Below are 16,503 nucleotides of genomic sequence, written 5' to 3'. Positions count from 1 at the left end.
GTCACCCACCACTGCAACAGTCCATTGGCATATATTTAGGCCTAGCACACAGGCAGAGCAGAGAGGTCCCGTAACAGACAATCTGGCTTCATGTCAGCAGAGAATCAGTCTGCATGTCATAGCAGAGAATCAGGCTTCACGTCAGCCACCACTGCAACAGTCCATTGGCATATATTTAGGCCTAGCACACAGGCAGAGGAGAGAGGTCCCGTAACAGACAATCTGGCTTCATGTCAGCAGAGAATCAGTCTGCATGTCATAGCAGAGAATGAGGCTTCACGTCACCCACCACTGCAACAGTCCATTGGCATATATTTAGGCCTAGCACACAGGCAGAGCAGAGAGGTCCCGTAACAGACAATCTGGCTTCATGACAGCAGAGAATCAGTCTGCATGTCATAGCAGAGAATGAGGCTTCACGTCAGCCACCACTGCAACAGTCCATTGGCATATATTTAGGCCTAGCACACAGGCAGAGCAGAGAGGTCCCGTAACAGACAATCTGGCTTCATGTCAGCAGAGAATCAGTCTGCATGTCATAGCAGAGAATCAGGCTTCACGTCAGCCACCACTGCAACAGTCCATTGTCATAAATTTAGGCCCAGCACCCAGGCAGAGGAGAGAGGTCCCGTAACAGACAATCTGGCTTCATGTCAGCAGAGAATTAGTCTGCATATCATAGCAGAGAATCAGGCTTCATGTCAGCCACCACTGCAACAGTCCATTGGCATATATTTAGGCCTAGCACACAGGCAGAGGAGAGGTTCATTCAACTTTGGGTAGCCTCGCAATATAATGGTAAAATGAAAATAAAAATAGGATTGAATGAGGAAGTGCCCTGGAGTCCAATAATATATGGTTATGGGGAGGTAGTTAATGTCTAATCTGGACAAGGGACGGACAGGTCCTGTGGGATCCATGCCTGGTTCATTTTTATGAACGTCAGCTTGTCCACATTGGCTGTAGACAGGCGGCTGCGTTTGTCTGTAATGACGCCCCCTGCCGTGCTGAATACACGTTCAGACAAAACGCTGGCTGCCGGGCAGGCCAGCACCTCCAAGGCATAAAAGGCTAGCTCTGGCCACGTGGACAATTTAGAGACCCAGAAGTTGAATGGGGCCGAACCATCAGTCAGTACGTGGAGGGGTGTGCACACGTACTGTTCCACCATGTTAGTGAAATGTTGCCTCCTGCTAACACGTTGCGTATCAGGTGGTGGTGCAGTTAGCTGTGGCGTGTTGACAAAAGTTTTCCACATCTCTGCCATGCTAACCCTGCCCTCAGAGGAGCTGGCCGTGACACAGCTGCCTTGGCGACCTCTTGCTCCTCCTCTGCCTTGGCCTTGGGCTTCCACTTGTTCCCCTGTGACATTTGGGAATGCTCTCAGTAGCGCGTCTACCAACGTGCGCTTGTACTCGCGCATCTTCCTATCACGCTCCAGTGCAGGAAGTAAGGTGGGCACATTGTCTTTGTAGCGTGGATCCAGCAGGGTGGCAACCCAGTAGTCCGCACAGGTTAAAATGTGGGCAACTCTGCTGTCGTTGCGCAGGCACTGCAGCATGTAGTCGCTCATGTGTGCCAGGCTGCCCAGGGATAAGGACAAGCTGTCCTCTGTGGGAGGCGTATCGTCATCGTCCTGCCTTTCCCCCCAGCCACGCACCAGTGATGGACCCGAGCTGCGTTGGGTGCCACCCCGCTGTGACCATGCTTCATCCTCATCCTCCTCCACCTCCTCCTCATCCTCGTCCTCCTCGTCCTCCAGTAGTGGGCCCTGTCTGGCCACATTTGTACCTGGCCTCTGCTGTTGCCAAAACCTCCCTCTGAGTCACTTCGAAGAGACTGGCCTGAAAGTGCTAAAAATGACCCCTCTTCCTCCTCCTCCTCCTCCTCCTCCTGGGCCACCTCCTCTTCCATCATCGCCCTAAGTGTTTTCTCAAGGAGACATAGAAGTGGTATTGTAACGCTGATAACGGTGTCATCGCCACTGGCCATGTTGGTGGAGTACTCGAAACAGCGCAACAGGGCACACAGGTCTCGCATGGAGGCCCAGTCATTGGTGGTGAAGTGGTGCTGTTCTGTAGTGCGACTGACCCGTGCGTGCTGCAGCTGAAACTCCACTATGGCCTGCTGCTGCTCGCACAGTCTGTCCAGCATGTGCAAGGTGGAGTTCCACCTGGTGGGCACGTCGCATATGAGGCGGTGAGCGGGAAGGCCGAAGTTACGCTGTAGCGCAGACAGGCGAGCAGCAGCAGGATGTGAACGCCGGAAGCGCGAACAGACGGCCCGCACTTTATGCAGCAGCTCTGACATGTCGGGGTAGTTGTGAATGAACTTCTGCACCACCAAATTCAGCACATGCGCCAAGCAAGGGATGTGCGTCAAATTGGCTAGTCCCAGAGCTGCAACGAGATTTCGCCCATTATCACACACCACCAGGCCGGGCTTGAGGCTCACCGGCAGCAACCACTCGTCGGTCTGTTGTTCTATACCCCGCCACAACTCCTGTGCGGTGTGGGGCCTGTCCCCCAAACATATGAGTTTCAGAATGGCCTGCTGACGTTTACCCCGGGCTGTGCTGAAGTTGGTGGTGAAGGTGTGTGGCTGACTGGATGAGCAGGTGGAAGAAGAGGAGGAGGAAGCCGAGAAGGAGGAGGTGGCAACAGGAGGCAAAGAATGTTGCCCTGCGATCCTTGGCGGCGGAAGGACGTGCGCCAAACAGCTCTCCGCCTGGGGCCCAGCTGCCACTACATTTACCCAGTGTGCAGTTAGGGAGATATAGCGTCCCTGGCCGTGCTTACTGGTCCACGTATCTGTGGTTAGGTGGACCTTGCCACAGATGGCGTTGCGCAGTGCACACTTGATTTTATCGGATACTTGGTTGTGCAGGGAAGGCACGGCTCTCTTGGAGAAGTAGTGCCGGCTGGGAACAACATACTGTGGGACAGCAAGCGACATGAGCTGTTTGAAGCTGTCTGTGTCCACCAGCCTAAATGACAGCATTTCATAGGCCAGTAGTTTAGAAATGCTGGCATTCAGGGCCAGGGATCGAGGGTGGCTAGGTGGGAATTTACGCTTTCTATCAAATGTTTGTGAGATGGAGAGCTGAACGCTGGCGTGTGACATGGTTGAGACGCTTGGTGACGGAGGTGGTGGTGGTGGTGTTGGTGGTACATCCCCTGTTTGCTGGGCGGCAGGTGCCAACGTTCCTCCAGAGGCGGAGGAAGAGGCCGAGGCGGCAGCAGCAGAATAGGCCGAGGCGGCAGCAGCAGAAGAGGTAGCAGGGGGAGCCTGAGTGACTTCCTTGGTTTTAAGGTGTTTACTCCACTGCAGTTCATGCTTTGCATGCAGGTGCCTGGTCATGCAGGTTGTGCTCAGGTTCAGAACGTTAATGCCTCGCTTCAGGCTCTGATGGCACAGCGTGCAAACCACTCGGGTCTTGTCGTCAGCACATTGTTTGAAGAAGTGCCATGCCAGGGAACTCCTTGAAGCTGCCTTTGGGGTGCTCGGTCCCAGATGGCGGCGGTCAGTAGCAGGCGGAGTCTCTTGGCGGCGGGTGTTCTGCTTTTGCCCACTGCTCCCTCTTTTGCTACGCTGTTGGCTCGGTCTCACCACTGCCTCTTCCTCCGAACTGTGAAAGTCAGTGGCACGACCTTCATTCCATGTGGGGTCTAGGACCTCATCGTCCCCTGCATCGTCTTCCACCCAGTCTTGATCCCTGACCTCCTGTTCAGTCTGCACACTGCAGAAAGACGCAGCAGTTGGCACCTGTGTTTCGTCATCATCAGAGACATGCTGAGGTGGTATTCCCATGTCCTCATCATCAGGAAACATAAGTGGTTGTGCGTCAGTGCATTCTATGTCTTTCACCGCTGGGGAAGGGCTAGGTGGATGCCCTTGGGAAACCCTGCCAGCGGAGTCTTCAAACAGCATAAGAGACTGCTGCATAACTTGAGGCTGAGACAGTTTCCCTGGTATGCATGGGGGTGATGTGACAGACTGATGGGGTTGGTTTTCAGGCGCCATCTGTGCGCTTTCTGCAGAAGACTGGGTGGGAGATAATGTGAACGTGCTGGATCCACTGTCGGCCACCCAATTGACTAATGCCTGTACCTGCTCAGGCCTTACCATCCTTAGAACGGCATTGGGCCCCACCATATATCGCTGTAAATTCTGGCGGCTACTGGGACCTGAGGTAGTTGGTACACTAGGACGTGTGGATGTGGCAGAACGGCCACGTCCTCTCCCAGCACCAGAGGGTCCACTAACACCACCACGACCATGTCCACGTCCGCGTCCCTTACTAGATGTTTTTCTCATTGTTATGGTTCACCACAACAACAAATATATTATTTGGCCCAATGTATTGTATTCAAATTCAGCGGGATATAAATTTGAGGCCTAGTATTTAGGCGCTGGGTGACCGGTATGGATTTAGTGACAGAATTAGACTTGGAAATGCACAGAAGCGTGTGTGTGAAGTTATTCTGAATGACCCTATGTGCACCTTGAATATTATATACCCTTTTAGGGATAGATTTCAAATAGCTCTGATATAGCAGAAACCACTAAATTATGAAATTGCTAAATTGGGAATTGTATTTCAACCCAGAACAAGAAATGTGCTTGAACGGACACTAAATAACTCGCCCAGCTACAGCACTAGGGACAGATTTAGCTGGATATAAATTTGAGGCCTAGTATTTAGGCGCTGGGTGACCGGTATGGATTTAGTGACAGAATTAGACTTGGAAATGCACAGAAGCGTGTGTGTGAAGTTATTCTGAATGACCCTATGTGCACCTTGAATATTATATACCCTTTTAGGGATAGATTTCAAATAGCTCTGATATAGCAGAAACCACTAAATTATGAAATTGCTAAATTGGGAATTGTATTTCAACCCAGAACAAGAAATGTGCTTGAACGGACACTAAATAACTCGCCCAGCTACAGCACTAGGGACAGATTTAGCTGGATATAAATTTGAGGCCTAGTATTTAGGCGCTGCGTGACAGGTATGGGTTTAGTGACAGAATTAGACTTGGAAATACACAGTAGCGGGTGTGTGTGAAGTTATTCTGAATGACCCAATGTGCACCTTGAATATTATATACCCTTTTAGGGATAGATTTCAAATAGCTCTGATATAGCAGAAACCACTAAATTATGAAATTGCTAAATTGGGAATTGTATTTCAACCCAGAACAAGAAATGTGCTTGAACGGACACTAAATAACTCGCCCAGCTACAGCACTAGGGACAGATTTAGCTGGATATAAATTTGAGGCCTAGTATTTAGGCGCTGGGTGACAGGTATGGGTTTAGTGACAGAATTAGACTTGGAAATACACAGTAGCGGGTGTGTGTGAAGTTATTCTGAATGACCCAATGTGCACCTTGAATATTATATACCCTTTTAGGGATAGATTTCAAATAGCTCTGATATAGCAGAAACCACTAAATTATGAAATTGCTAAATTGGGAATTGTATTTCAACCCAGAACAAGAAATGTGCTTGAACGGACACTAAATAACTCGCCCAGCTACAGCACTAAGGACAGATTTAGCTGGATATAAATTTGAGGCCTAGTATTTAGGCGCTGGGTGACAGGTATGGGTTTAGTGACAGAATTAGACTTGGAAATACACAGTAGCGGGTGTGTGTGAAGTTATTCTGAATGACCCAATGTGCACCTTGAATATTATATACCCTTTTAGGGATAGATTTCAAATAGCTCTGATATAGCAGAAACCACTAAATTATGAAATTGCTAAATTGGGAATTGTATTTCAACCCAGAACAAGAAATGTGCTTGAACGGACACTAAATAACTCGCCCAGCTACAGCACTAGGGACAGATTTAGCTGGATATAAATTTGAGGCCTAGTATTTAGGCGCTGGGTGACAGGTATGGGTTTAGTGACAGAATTAGACTTGGAAATACACAGTAGCGGGTGTGTGTGAAGTTATTCTGAATGACCCAATGTGCACCTTGAATATTATATACCCTTTTAGGGATAGATTTCAAATAGCTCTGATATAGCAGAAACCACTAAATTATGAAATTGCTAAATTGGGAATTGTATTTCAACCCAGAACAAGAAATGTGCTTGAACGGACACTAAATAACTCGCCCAGCTACAGCACTAGGGACAGATTTAGCTGGATATAAATTTGAGGCCTAGTATTTAGGCGCTGGGTGACAGGTATGGGTTTAGTGACAGAATTAGACTTGGAAATACACAGTAGCGGGTGTGTGTGAAGTTATTCTGAATGACCCAATGTGCACCTTGAATATTATATACCCTTTTAGGGATAGATTTCAAATAGCTCTGATATAGCAGAAACCACTAAATTATGAAATTGCTAAATTGGGAATTGTATTTCAACCCAGAACAAGAAATGTGCTTGAACGGACACTAAATAACTCGCCCAGCTACAGCACTAGGGACAGATTTAGCTGGATATAAATTTGAGGCCTAGTATTTAGGCGCTGGGTGACAGGTATGGGTTTAGTGACAGAATTAGACTTGGAAATACACAGTAGCGGGTGTGTGTGAAGTTATTCTGAATGACCCAATGTGCACCTTGAATATTATATACCCTTTTAGGGATAGATTTCAAATAGCTCTGATATAGCAGAAACCACTAAATTATGAAATTGCTAAATTGGGAATTGTATTTCAACCCAGAACAAGAAATGTGCTTGAACGGACACTAAATAACTCGCCCAGCTACAGCACTAAGGACAGATTTAGCTGGATATAAATTTGAGGCCTAGTATTTAGGCGCTGGGTGACAGGTATGGGTTTAGTGACAGAATTAGACTTGGAAATACACAGTAGCGGGTGTGTGTGAAGTTATTCTGAATGACCCAATGTGCACCTTGAATATTATATACCCTTTTAGGGATAGATTTCAAATAGCTCTGATATAGCAGAAACCACTAAATTATGAAATTGCTAAATTGGGAATTGTATTTCAACCCAGAACAAGAAATGTGCTTGAACGGACACTAAATAACTCGCCCAGCTACAGCACTAGGGACAGATTTAGCTGGATATAAATTTGAGGCCTAGTATTTAGGCGCTGGGTGACAGGTATGGGTTTAGTGACAGAATTAGACTTGGAAATACACAGTAGCGGGTGTGTGTGAAGTTATTCTGAATGACCCAATGTGCACCTTGAATATTATATACCCTTTTAGGGATAGATTTCAAATAGCTCTGATATAGCAGAAACCACTAAATTATGAAATTGCTAAATTGGGAATTGTATTTCAACCCAGAACAAGAAATGTGCTTGAACGGACACTAAATAACTCGCCCAGCTACAGCACTAAGGACAGATTTAGCTGGATATAAATTTGAGGCCTAGTATTTAGGCGCTGGGTGACAGGTATGGGTTTAGTGACAGAATTAGACTTGGAAATACACAGTAGCGGGTGTGTGTGAAGTTATTCTGAATGACCCAATGTGCACCTTGAATATTATATACCCTTTTAGGGATAGATTTCAAATAGCTCTGATATAGCAGAAACCACTAAATTATGAAATTGCTAAATTGGGAATTGTATTTCAACCCAGAACAAGAAATGTGCTTGAACGGACACTAAATAACTCGCCCAGCTACAGCACTAAGGACAGATTTAGCTGGATATAAATTTGAGGCCTAGTATTTAGGCGCTGGGTGACAGGTATGGGTTTAGTGACAGAATTAGACTTGGAAATACACAGTAGCGGGTGTGTGTGAAGTTATTCTGAATGACCCAATGTGCACCTTGAATATTATATACCCTTTTAGGGATAGATTTCAAATAGCTCTGATATAGCAGAAACCACTAAATTATGAAATTGCTAAATTGGGAATTGTATTTCAACCCAGAACAAGAAATGTGCTTGAACGGACACTAAATAACTCGCCCAGCTACAGCACTAAGGACAGATTTAGCTGGATATAAATTTGAGGCCTAGTATTTAGGCGCTGGGTGACAGGTATGGGTTTAGTGACAGAATTAGACTTGGAAATACACAGTAGCGGGTGTGTGTGAAGTTATTCTGAATGACCCAATGTGCACCTTGAATATTATATACCCTTTTAGGGATAGATTTCAAATAGCTCTGATATAGCAGAAACCACTAAATTATGAAATTGCTAAATTGGGAATTGTATTTCAACCCAGAACAAGAAATGTGCTTGAACGGACACTAAATAACTCGCCCAGCTACAGCACTAGGGACAGATTTAGCTGGATATAAATTTGAGGCCTAGTATTTAGGCGCTGCGTGACAGGTATGGGTTTAGTGACAGAATTAGACTTGGAAATACACAGTAGCGGGTGTGTGTGAAGTTATTCTGAATGACCCAATGTGCACCTTGAATATTATATACCCTTTTAGGGATAGATTTCAAATAGCTCTGATATAGCAGAAACCACTAAATTATGAAATTGCTAAATTGGGAATTGTATTTCAACCCAGAACAAGAAATGTGCTTGAACGGACACTAAATAACTCGCCCAGCTACAGCACTAAGGACAGATTTAGCGGGATATAAATTTGAGGCCTAGTATTTAGGCGCTGGGTGACCAGTATGGATTTAGTGACAGAATTAGACTGGGATATGGCCAAAAAATAAACAGACTATTGCTGGTTAAATGCACTTGGTGTGACAGCTTCACCCTGATGTAGGCTTTAGCCAAAAAACAACCACACCATTGAGGGTTAAATGCACTTGGTGACAGGCGCAGCTTGCCCCTGATTTAGTATATGGCCAAAAAATGAACAGACTATTGCTGGTTAAATGCACTTGGTGTGACAGCTTCACCCTGATGTAGGCTTTAGCCAAAAAACAACCACACCATTGAGGGTTAAATGCACTTGGTCGCAGCTTGTGCTGGCGCACCACAAGACACAAAATGGCCGCCGATCACCCCAGAAAAATGTGACTGACAAACGGTCTGTGCAGCCTAAAAACAGTGAGCAATTGAGGATCAGCAGCTCAATGATCCACAGCTGCAGATCGATCAGTTAATCAAGTCCTTTGGAGGAGTTAATCTGCCTAATCTCGCCCTACTGTCGCAGCCGCAACCTCTCCCTACGCTAATCAGAGCAGAGTGACGGGCGGCGCTATGTGACTCCAGCTTAAATAGAGGCTGGGTCACATGGTGCTCTGGCCAATCACAGCCATGCCAATAGTAGGCATGGCTGTGATGGCCTCTTGGGGCAAGTAGTATGACGCTTGTTGATTGGCTGCTTTGCAGCCTTTCAAAAAGCGCCAAGAAAGCGTCACAAAAGCGCGAAGAAAGCGACGAACACCGAACCCGAACCCGGACTTTTACGAAAATGTCCGGGTTCGGGTCCGTGTCACGGACACCCCAAAATTCGGTACGAACCCGAACTATACAGTTCGAGTTCGCTCATCCCTAAACAGGATCATTTTTTTTTTTTTATCCAGTTTTTTTTTTTTTCTCTTCTGACGAATCAGAAGAACCAAAAACCATATGGTCACATGAACTTCCGAGCAGGCGTCATGTTTAAATGCCAGGCATCTCCTGTATATGTACGGTGGATGCCCAAAAGGGTTAAATACAGGGCTAAGACACTGAACAAATATTTTCCAGGGTTAAGAAAAGCCTAGCTAAAAGAGGTTGCCCCTAATTAGAAAAAATGTCTGCTTTTTCTTGTACAGCAAGACAATCCATGGAATACACTTTTTAAGGGCATGGATAGTAAATATTTAAAGGGTTTGTCCAGGATTAGAAAAACATGCCTGATCTTTTCCAGAAACAGCACCACTTCTGTCCATAGGTTGTGTCTGGTATTGCAGCTCAGCTCTACTGAATTTGTATATTCCATGGATTGTCTTGCTGTATAAACCATGCAGCTGGTGCTCTTTGCATTGTAATGTATATAGCACAGAACATACTGTGTATATATATATATATATATATATATATATAGGAGCATTTCTCTGTATACAGAATGTTTCTTGTGAAAGGGATTTCAGAACAGTGATTGGAAAATAACAGTCTGTGTTCTTTAGCAGGTCAGCTGGTGTCTCCGCAGTCTGCTCCTTCCTGCATCGAAGCCAAGACTGACGTCAGCAGGGAAAACAGCACTTTGGATGTTACCAAGGTGAGTGATGCTGAGGAAATCATTGAACGTTTCCAAGTAAAACTTAGTAATGCTAATCAAGGGTTACGTATGAAGTGACATACTTACAAGGGTTTTCTGCGATATTTTTATTGAGGACCTATCATCAATATCTGATCGGTGGGGGCCCTACACCTGGGACCCCTGCTGATCAGCTATTTGAGAAGGCACCGGCGATCACAGTAGTGCCGCGGCCTTCTAGCAGTTTTTTTCTAGGCTATGTGACGTCATGTTCATTGGTCACATGGCCTAGGTGCAGCTCAGCTCCCTTGAAGTGAGGAAGAAGGCCGCCGCGCTACTGTGAGTATTGGTGCCTTCTCATATAGCTGATCAGCTGGGGTCCCGGGTGTCGGACCCCCACCGATCAGATACTGGTGACCTGTCCAGAGGATAGGTCATCATCAGTAAAAATATTTTGGAAAATCCCTTTAAGGTGGTTATCCTATAATTGATGTTAAAAAAGGAAAATCAGGAATCATATGGTACATAACTATTCCCTTATGTCCTAACCAGCAGCACAAGTGGGGCGTTATCCCCTGTGAAACTGGTTGGACAGGTGGAATTTTTATTGATTAAAATTGCTACCAAGACAATTAAACAATTAACCCACCCCCTATAAAGGTACTTCGCCCTTAAACCAGTGCTTTTTTTTATCTGTCCTGTGGACTGAGGACAGGTTCAGGCACTGCCTGTTACATTTTTGATTTGTTTGCTGCCAAGTTCTTGGTCCTTGTGGCAGTTTTTTTCCTAGGTTCTGCTGGGTTGCGGCCTCTGCCGCAGTTAGATGATAGGGGTCTGTTTGCACCTCTATATCCCGGCGATATCCCCCTGCAGGAGCCCTCTCCGCCCTCACATGGTGTCACCTGAGATCAGGTGAGTGAGCCCCCAGCAACCCACGTTGGAGTGGAGGCTCGGCCTGTATTCTGCCGCGGTCCCGGCTGCCGCATTCGGCGCCTATTTTAGCTGCGCTTCGGCCCCGGGTGTGCCTAATTTTTATTTTTGCCCCAGATTTACACATATAATCAGGGGGGGAGGGGCAACCCCTTCTGTTATTTTTTTAAATAGATAAAGTAGTGACAGTGGGTCACTTCCGGCGGGGGGGGGGGCGGAGCTACGCTAGGGGGAGGGTCTGTTAGCTATAAAAGCTCAGCAGACACCAGACTCTCCCTCTCTGCCTGCAGTTAGTCTATTCTAAACTACTTTCCAAGTTGTTTTTTCAGATGGCGTCTCTGAATATTGACCAGCATGGGAAATCCTCCCATAAACAGAAGCACCCATGTCCACTTCAGGAAGAAGTGTTAGCAGTCTGGAATCGCAACCCCAAGGGGTTGGACAAGACGCACTCCCTGTCTACCGAGGTCCGTTCCTCCCTCAGGTGGTGGACAAACCTATCAGATGGGAGGTCCTTGATTCAACCTTGTTGGATCACGTTGACCACAGACGCCTCCCTTCTAGGTTGGGGAGCCCATCTGGAGGACAATCCAGTACAAGGTACCTGGAGTCCGCAGGAGAGGCTTCTCTCATTCGAATCTGAGAGAATTGAGAGCAGTTCGTCTCGCTCTCTACCACTTTGCTCCTCTATCCTCGGAAGGCGGTAAGAGTCCACTCGGACAATACGACGGTAGTCGCTTAAATCAATAGACAGGGAGGCACAAGATCTCAACCTCTCCTCCAGGAAGTTGGTTTAATTCTTGCTTGGGCAGAAACCAGTCTATCCTACCTTTTGGCTGTTCACATCAGAGGGAATCTCAACGTGGTTGCAGATCTGCTGAGTCGGGATCTGCCTAGTTCCAGGCGAATGGTCATTGAACAGAGACTGTTTTCAACCAGATCACACTCCGGTGGGGTGTTCCAGAGATCGACTTGATGGCGACCCGTTTAAACACCAAGGTGGACAGATTCTGCTCCCTCTACAAGGAGGACAATCCTCTGGCGATAGACGCTCTGTCCATAACATGGAGGTTCAGGCTGGCTTACATATTCCCTCCAATTTCCATGATACCAAGGGTATTGACGAAAATCAAGCAAGACCAGACCCCGGTCATTGCGATAATACCATTCTGGCCGAAGAGGTCTTGGTTCACCCAGCTCATGAAGATTAGTCAGGGCACATATTGGAGACTTCCCCTAAAGCAGGACCTTGTGTATCAGGACACAGGCCCCTGCCTAGATCTGAGGAAACTCAATCTGACAGCCTGGAGATTGACAGGTCCCTACTAGAAGCTAGAGGGCTTTCTGCGGAGGTCTTGAGAACCATTTTTACACTCCAGGGCGGAGTCTACAAACAAAGCTTACTCAAGGATATACAAGATCTTCCTTCAGTGGTGTGCTGATAAAGAGGTTGTACCCTGAGATCCTCCTCTTTCAGCGATTCTACAGTTTCTGCAGGACGGCCTGGACAAGGGTCTAAGCCCGTCAACGCTCAAAGTTCATACCAGTGCGCTTTCTGCCTGTTTAGGTAGACCTTTAGCTCAAGACCCCCTACTTAGGAGGTTCCTCAAAGGAGCCGAAAGACTAAAACCTAGAATCCTGAGACCTATCCCTGAATGGGATTTATCTGTGGTTCTGAAGGGGCTATCCTCTCCCCCCTTTGAACCCTTGGAAAATGTGTACCTTAGATTTTTATCTTTGAAGGTCACATTTCTACTGCCCATAACTTCGGCCAAGATGATTGGAGAACTGCAGGCCTTAGCGGCCGCTGAGGCTTATACCCTCTTCCTCCAGGACAGAGTTCTGTTGAGGTTCCTACCAACCTTTGTCCCCAAGGTACCATCAGTTTAGAAATACTAATCAGACCATCACCTTACCGTTTTTTTTTTTTTTGTCCCTCTCCCTCATCTCCAGAGGAAGAAGCCCTCCATTCCTTGGACATTTCAAGAAATCTCATAATCTATCTGAACAGAACTGCGGACTTCAGAAGATCCGAACACCTCCTGCTGTCCTTGTCAGGACAAAACAAAGGTCTAAAGGCCTCCTAAACCCTCTTTGAGTAGATGGGTAAAAGAGGCAATCCATGAAGCTTTTCTAGCCCAGGGGTTGGCTCCTCCATCCTTTGTCACTGCCCACTCTACAAGGGTAGTATCTACTTCGTACGCAGAGAAAAGTTTGGTCCCGCTAGAACAAATCTGGGCTGCAGCCTCTTTGAGCTCCCACAGCACCTTTATGAAGCATTACTGCCTAGATTCAAGGCGCTCTGAGGGAGTGGCATTTGGACGTACCATTCTCAGTGCCGCTCCTTGCTAGGTTCCCACTTGTGCATGCTGGTTAGGATGTAAGGGAAGCGTTAATTTTAAGGTAAATTTGTTTTCCCTTAGTCCTAACAGCAGCACACAAATTTCCCACCCTATTTTTGTTTGTGTACTTGCTGATAAAGCACTGGTTTAAGGGCGGGTGTCCCTTTATAGGGGGTGGGTTAATTGTTTAATTGTCTTAGTAGCAATTTTAATCAATAAAAATTCCACCTGTCCTACCTGTTTCACAGGGGATAACTCCCCACTTGTGCTGCTGTTAGGACTAAGGGAAAACAAATTTACGTTAAAATTAACGCTTCCTTTCTTACGTCGCTAGAACCAGTCCTGTACCCAGGGGCAGACTGGGAACTTGAAGTCGCCCTGGAAAAAACACCTAAAAGTGGCCCTGTTCTGTACTCAGGTCCAAATTAATGGACAGCAGGGCAACGCAAGTAGGCGAGGGTCAGCAATATCATATTGCTGTACATTATACCACCCCAACAGAGCCAAATACCACTGTCCATCACAAAATACTGCCAGCAGTACAGAATACATCAACAAAAACTCCACTGGACGGCCATGAGGAGGGATCAGACAGCCCACCGGGAGATTTCCCTGTGAGGTCTATGGCCAATCCGCCACTGCCTGTACCTCACATGGGTCCAGAGATCTCCCAATTCATTGCTGCAATTGCTCTGCTAGATTTATTTGAAGCAGGAAGTTCAGGGTGTGTGTCCTTTCTGCAGCAGCTCTCTTCCTATCACAGCTGAGTGGGGCATGTCCTTTCTGTCGCAACTCTCTCTATTTGGCCTCATGCATACGGCCATTCTGTGCAGTTCCCAATGTATGGGTACCATCTGTGTGGCTGCCGCAGACGGATCCAGAGCCATTCAACTTGAATGGGTCTGTGATCTGTCTGCACTGCAAAAAAATAGAACATGTTCTATTTTTTGCGGTGTGGAGGCACTCCGTAGTGCTTCCGTGGGGTTTTGTGCCGCCATTCCGCACTGCACCTTCCGGATTGCGGATCTATTCAAGTGAATGGGTCCACATCCGTGATGCAGTGCACAAACAGCCTGGGTCCGTATATTGCAAAACCCCCTGTTTGTGGGCCGCAATACGGGCATAGCCGGGCAACAGCCGTGTGCATGAGGTCTTTAACTGTCACAGCTTGTAACAGAAGATACTGCTGGTGGCAGTTGGAGGATGGAAGTGAGCATGTGCAACTATGGTCTGGTGGAGAGGGTTAACAGGCAAGATACGCTTGATAAAAGAACTAAAGACACTAGAGCCTGGTCTTGCCTGTGAACATCAAAGTTAGTGACAGGCCGGGGTCGTTCCACCAGAGCCCAACTAGGCCCAACTTGCCCATAAATCTGATCTACCACCACTTAATCAGGTGATCGAGCCGGCCCTGGTCTTCCCACAATAACATTTAAGTACTTACATTCTTACTCATGATAAGAACAGAAAAAACTCAGAAAATGTCCCCCTGAGATGGGTATTAACTTTAAACCTATTCGTTGTCAAATAAATCAGGTGAAATCCTCTTCCATCCTTCTGGGAGCTTGCTTCCCTTGACGCCTGCGTATCTTGTTTCTTTTTTTCAGCCCCCACTGTTTCCCAGGGAGTGGGTGGAGGTATAGCAGGCATGGTGCCCAGATCTTGTATAGGGGACCACTCTGGGATATCGAGGTCATTGATCTTCAGAAGTTGTAAAAGTTCTGGTAACTCCGAATGATCTCTCAGGGTGTATAGCCGAAAGGAAAGAGCCATCTATAGGCAATGTTCTTGTGGTGGAGTACTTCCGTCAATGGTCTCAAGATGTTTCTTTTGGAAAGCATAATCCTAGCTAGATCTTGAAAGATGGTGATGTTTGAACCTTCCACTGGTGAGGGTGGATTATTTATGGCTGTGCGTAGAATGTAATCTATGACCTTGGAATGAAACAGTCTACAAATAACATCTCTGGGAGTTTCAGAGGGACCAGGCTTAGCCTTGAGAGATCTGTGTGCCCTTTCGATGTTGATTTCTAGTGGATATGAGTCTCCAAGTATTGAAATGAAGATCTGTTTGACGGTATCTGGTAGAGCTTCTGTTTGGATACATTCTGGAACCCCTTTTAAGCGTAGGTTGTTTCGTCCCGCTCTACTTTCTTGGTCTTCCATCCAGTTTACCATTTTGTTCATGTGAGGGCTGTGGTTGTCGCTTCAGTGTAGGATATCAATTGGGATTGAGTAGATTCTAATTGTTGTACTCTGCCTCCAATACTCTTCATATCTTGTTTAATGTCTTGCAGTTCATTTACAACAGGTTCTAGGGCCTTTGTGAGTGCCTTGCTGAGGAAGGACCGTGATATAGGTAGGCCTCTATCCTCAGGAGTTTCCTCACTGTCGCTCTCCATTTCTTGTACGTTCGATGAGAGCTCTCCTTCTGTGTTTCTACTTGGAGAGTTGTTATGAGGACGAGTAGGCTTTATTGTGCTTTGTGGTTTACTCTTCTTAAAAAAGGAGTCTAGGGATCCTGTTTGGCGCTGAGGAACGATACTACAGGATTTTTGTGAGCTGATTTTCACCATAACTTTCAAGGATAGGGCTGTTTCCCTGGTATGAGTATTTGAATGTAATTTTCTGGGCCTCTCCACTTGCTAGCCCTTCTGTGCTAGACTAAGGAGGTCTAGTATAGCATGTTGGATGTCATGTTGGATGCAACGCTGGGATTGTGGGTAGCTCAGTGTACAAACTGATTTTAAAAAATGGGTCGCTGGCCCTTTAAATATCTAAGTTGATGAGCAGAACTCCAAATATTATTTATAGAGTTCCTTAGGAAACATTAAGGCTACTTTCACACTAGCGTTTTTCTTTTCCGGCACTGAGTTCCGTCCTAGGGGCTCAAATCCGGAAAAAAACTGATCAGTTTTATTCTAATGCATTCTGAATGGAGAGTCCGTCCCTCAGGATGCATCAGGATGTCTTCTGTTCAGTCTTTTGGTGTGCTGTTCCTTCATATACAACTACCCTGAGGTGTCTGGGAGTATAGTGGGGTGCCACCAACGATGAAGGTAGTGTGCCTGCGGGGAGGCATTGACAAGCCTTTGCAGAACTAGGTGTGCTGCCCC

General features: G+C 46.6%; 1 protein-coding gene across 1 annotated transcript in view; it reads left to right on the top strand.

Moving 5' to 3' along the window:
- SLC4A10 (solute carrier family 4 member 10) overlaps positions 1-16,503 on the top strand; it is a 196,740-nt gene that overhangs the window by 103,023 nt on the left and 77,214 nt on the right. Inside the window, 1 exon segment of the mRNA XM_044303185.1 lies at positions 10,049-10,137. Coding sequence (XP_044159120.1) covers positions 10,049-10,137 — 89 coding nt within the window.

This window comes from Bufo gargarizans, chromosome 8, assembly GCF_014858855.1.
Source record: "Bufo gargarizans isolate SCDJY-AF-19 chromosome 8, ASM1485885v1, whole genome shotgun sequence".
In the NCBI taxonomy this organism is placed as follows: Eukaryota; Metazoa; Chordata; class Amphibia; order Anura; family Bufonidae; genus Bufo; species Bufo gargarizans.
This window is presented reverse-complemented; position numbering and strand designations above follow the sequence as displayed.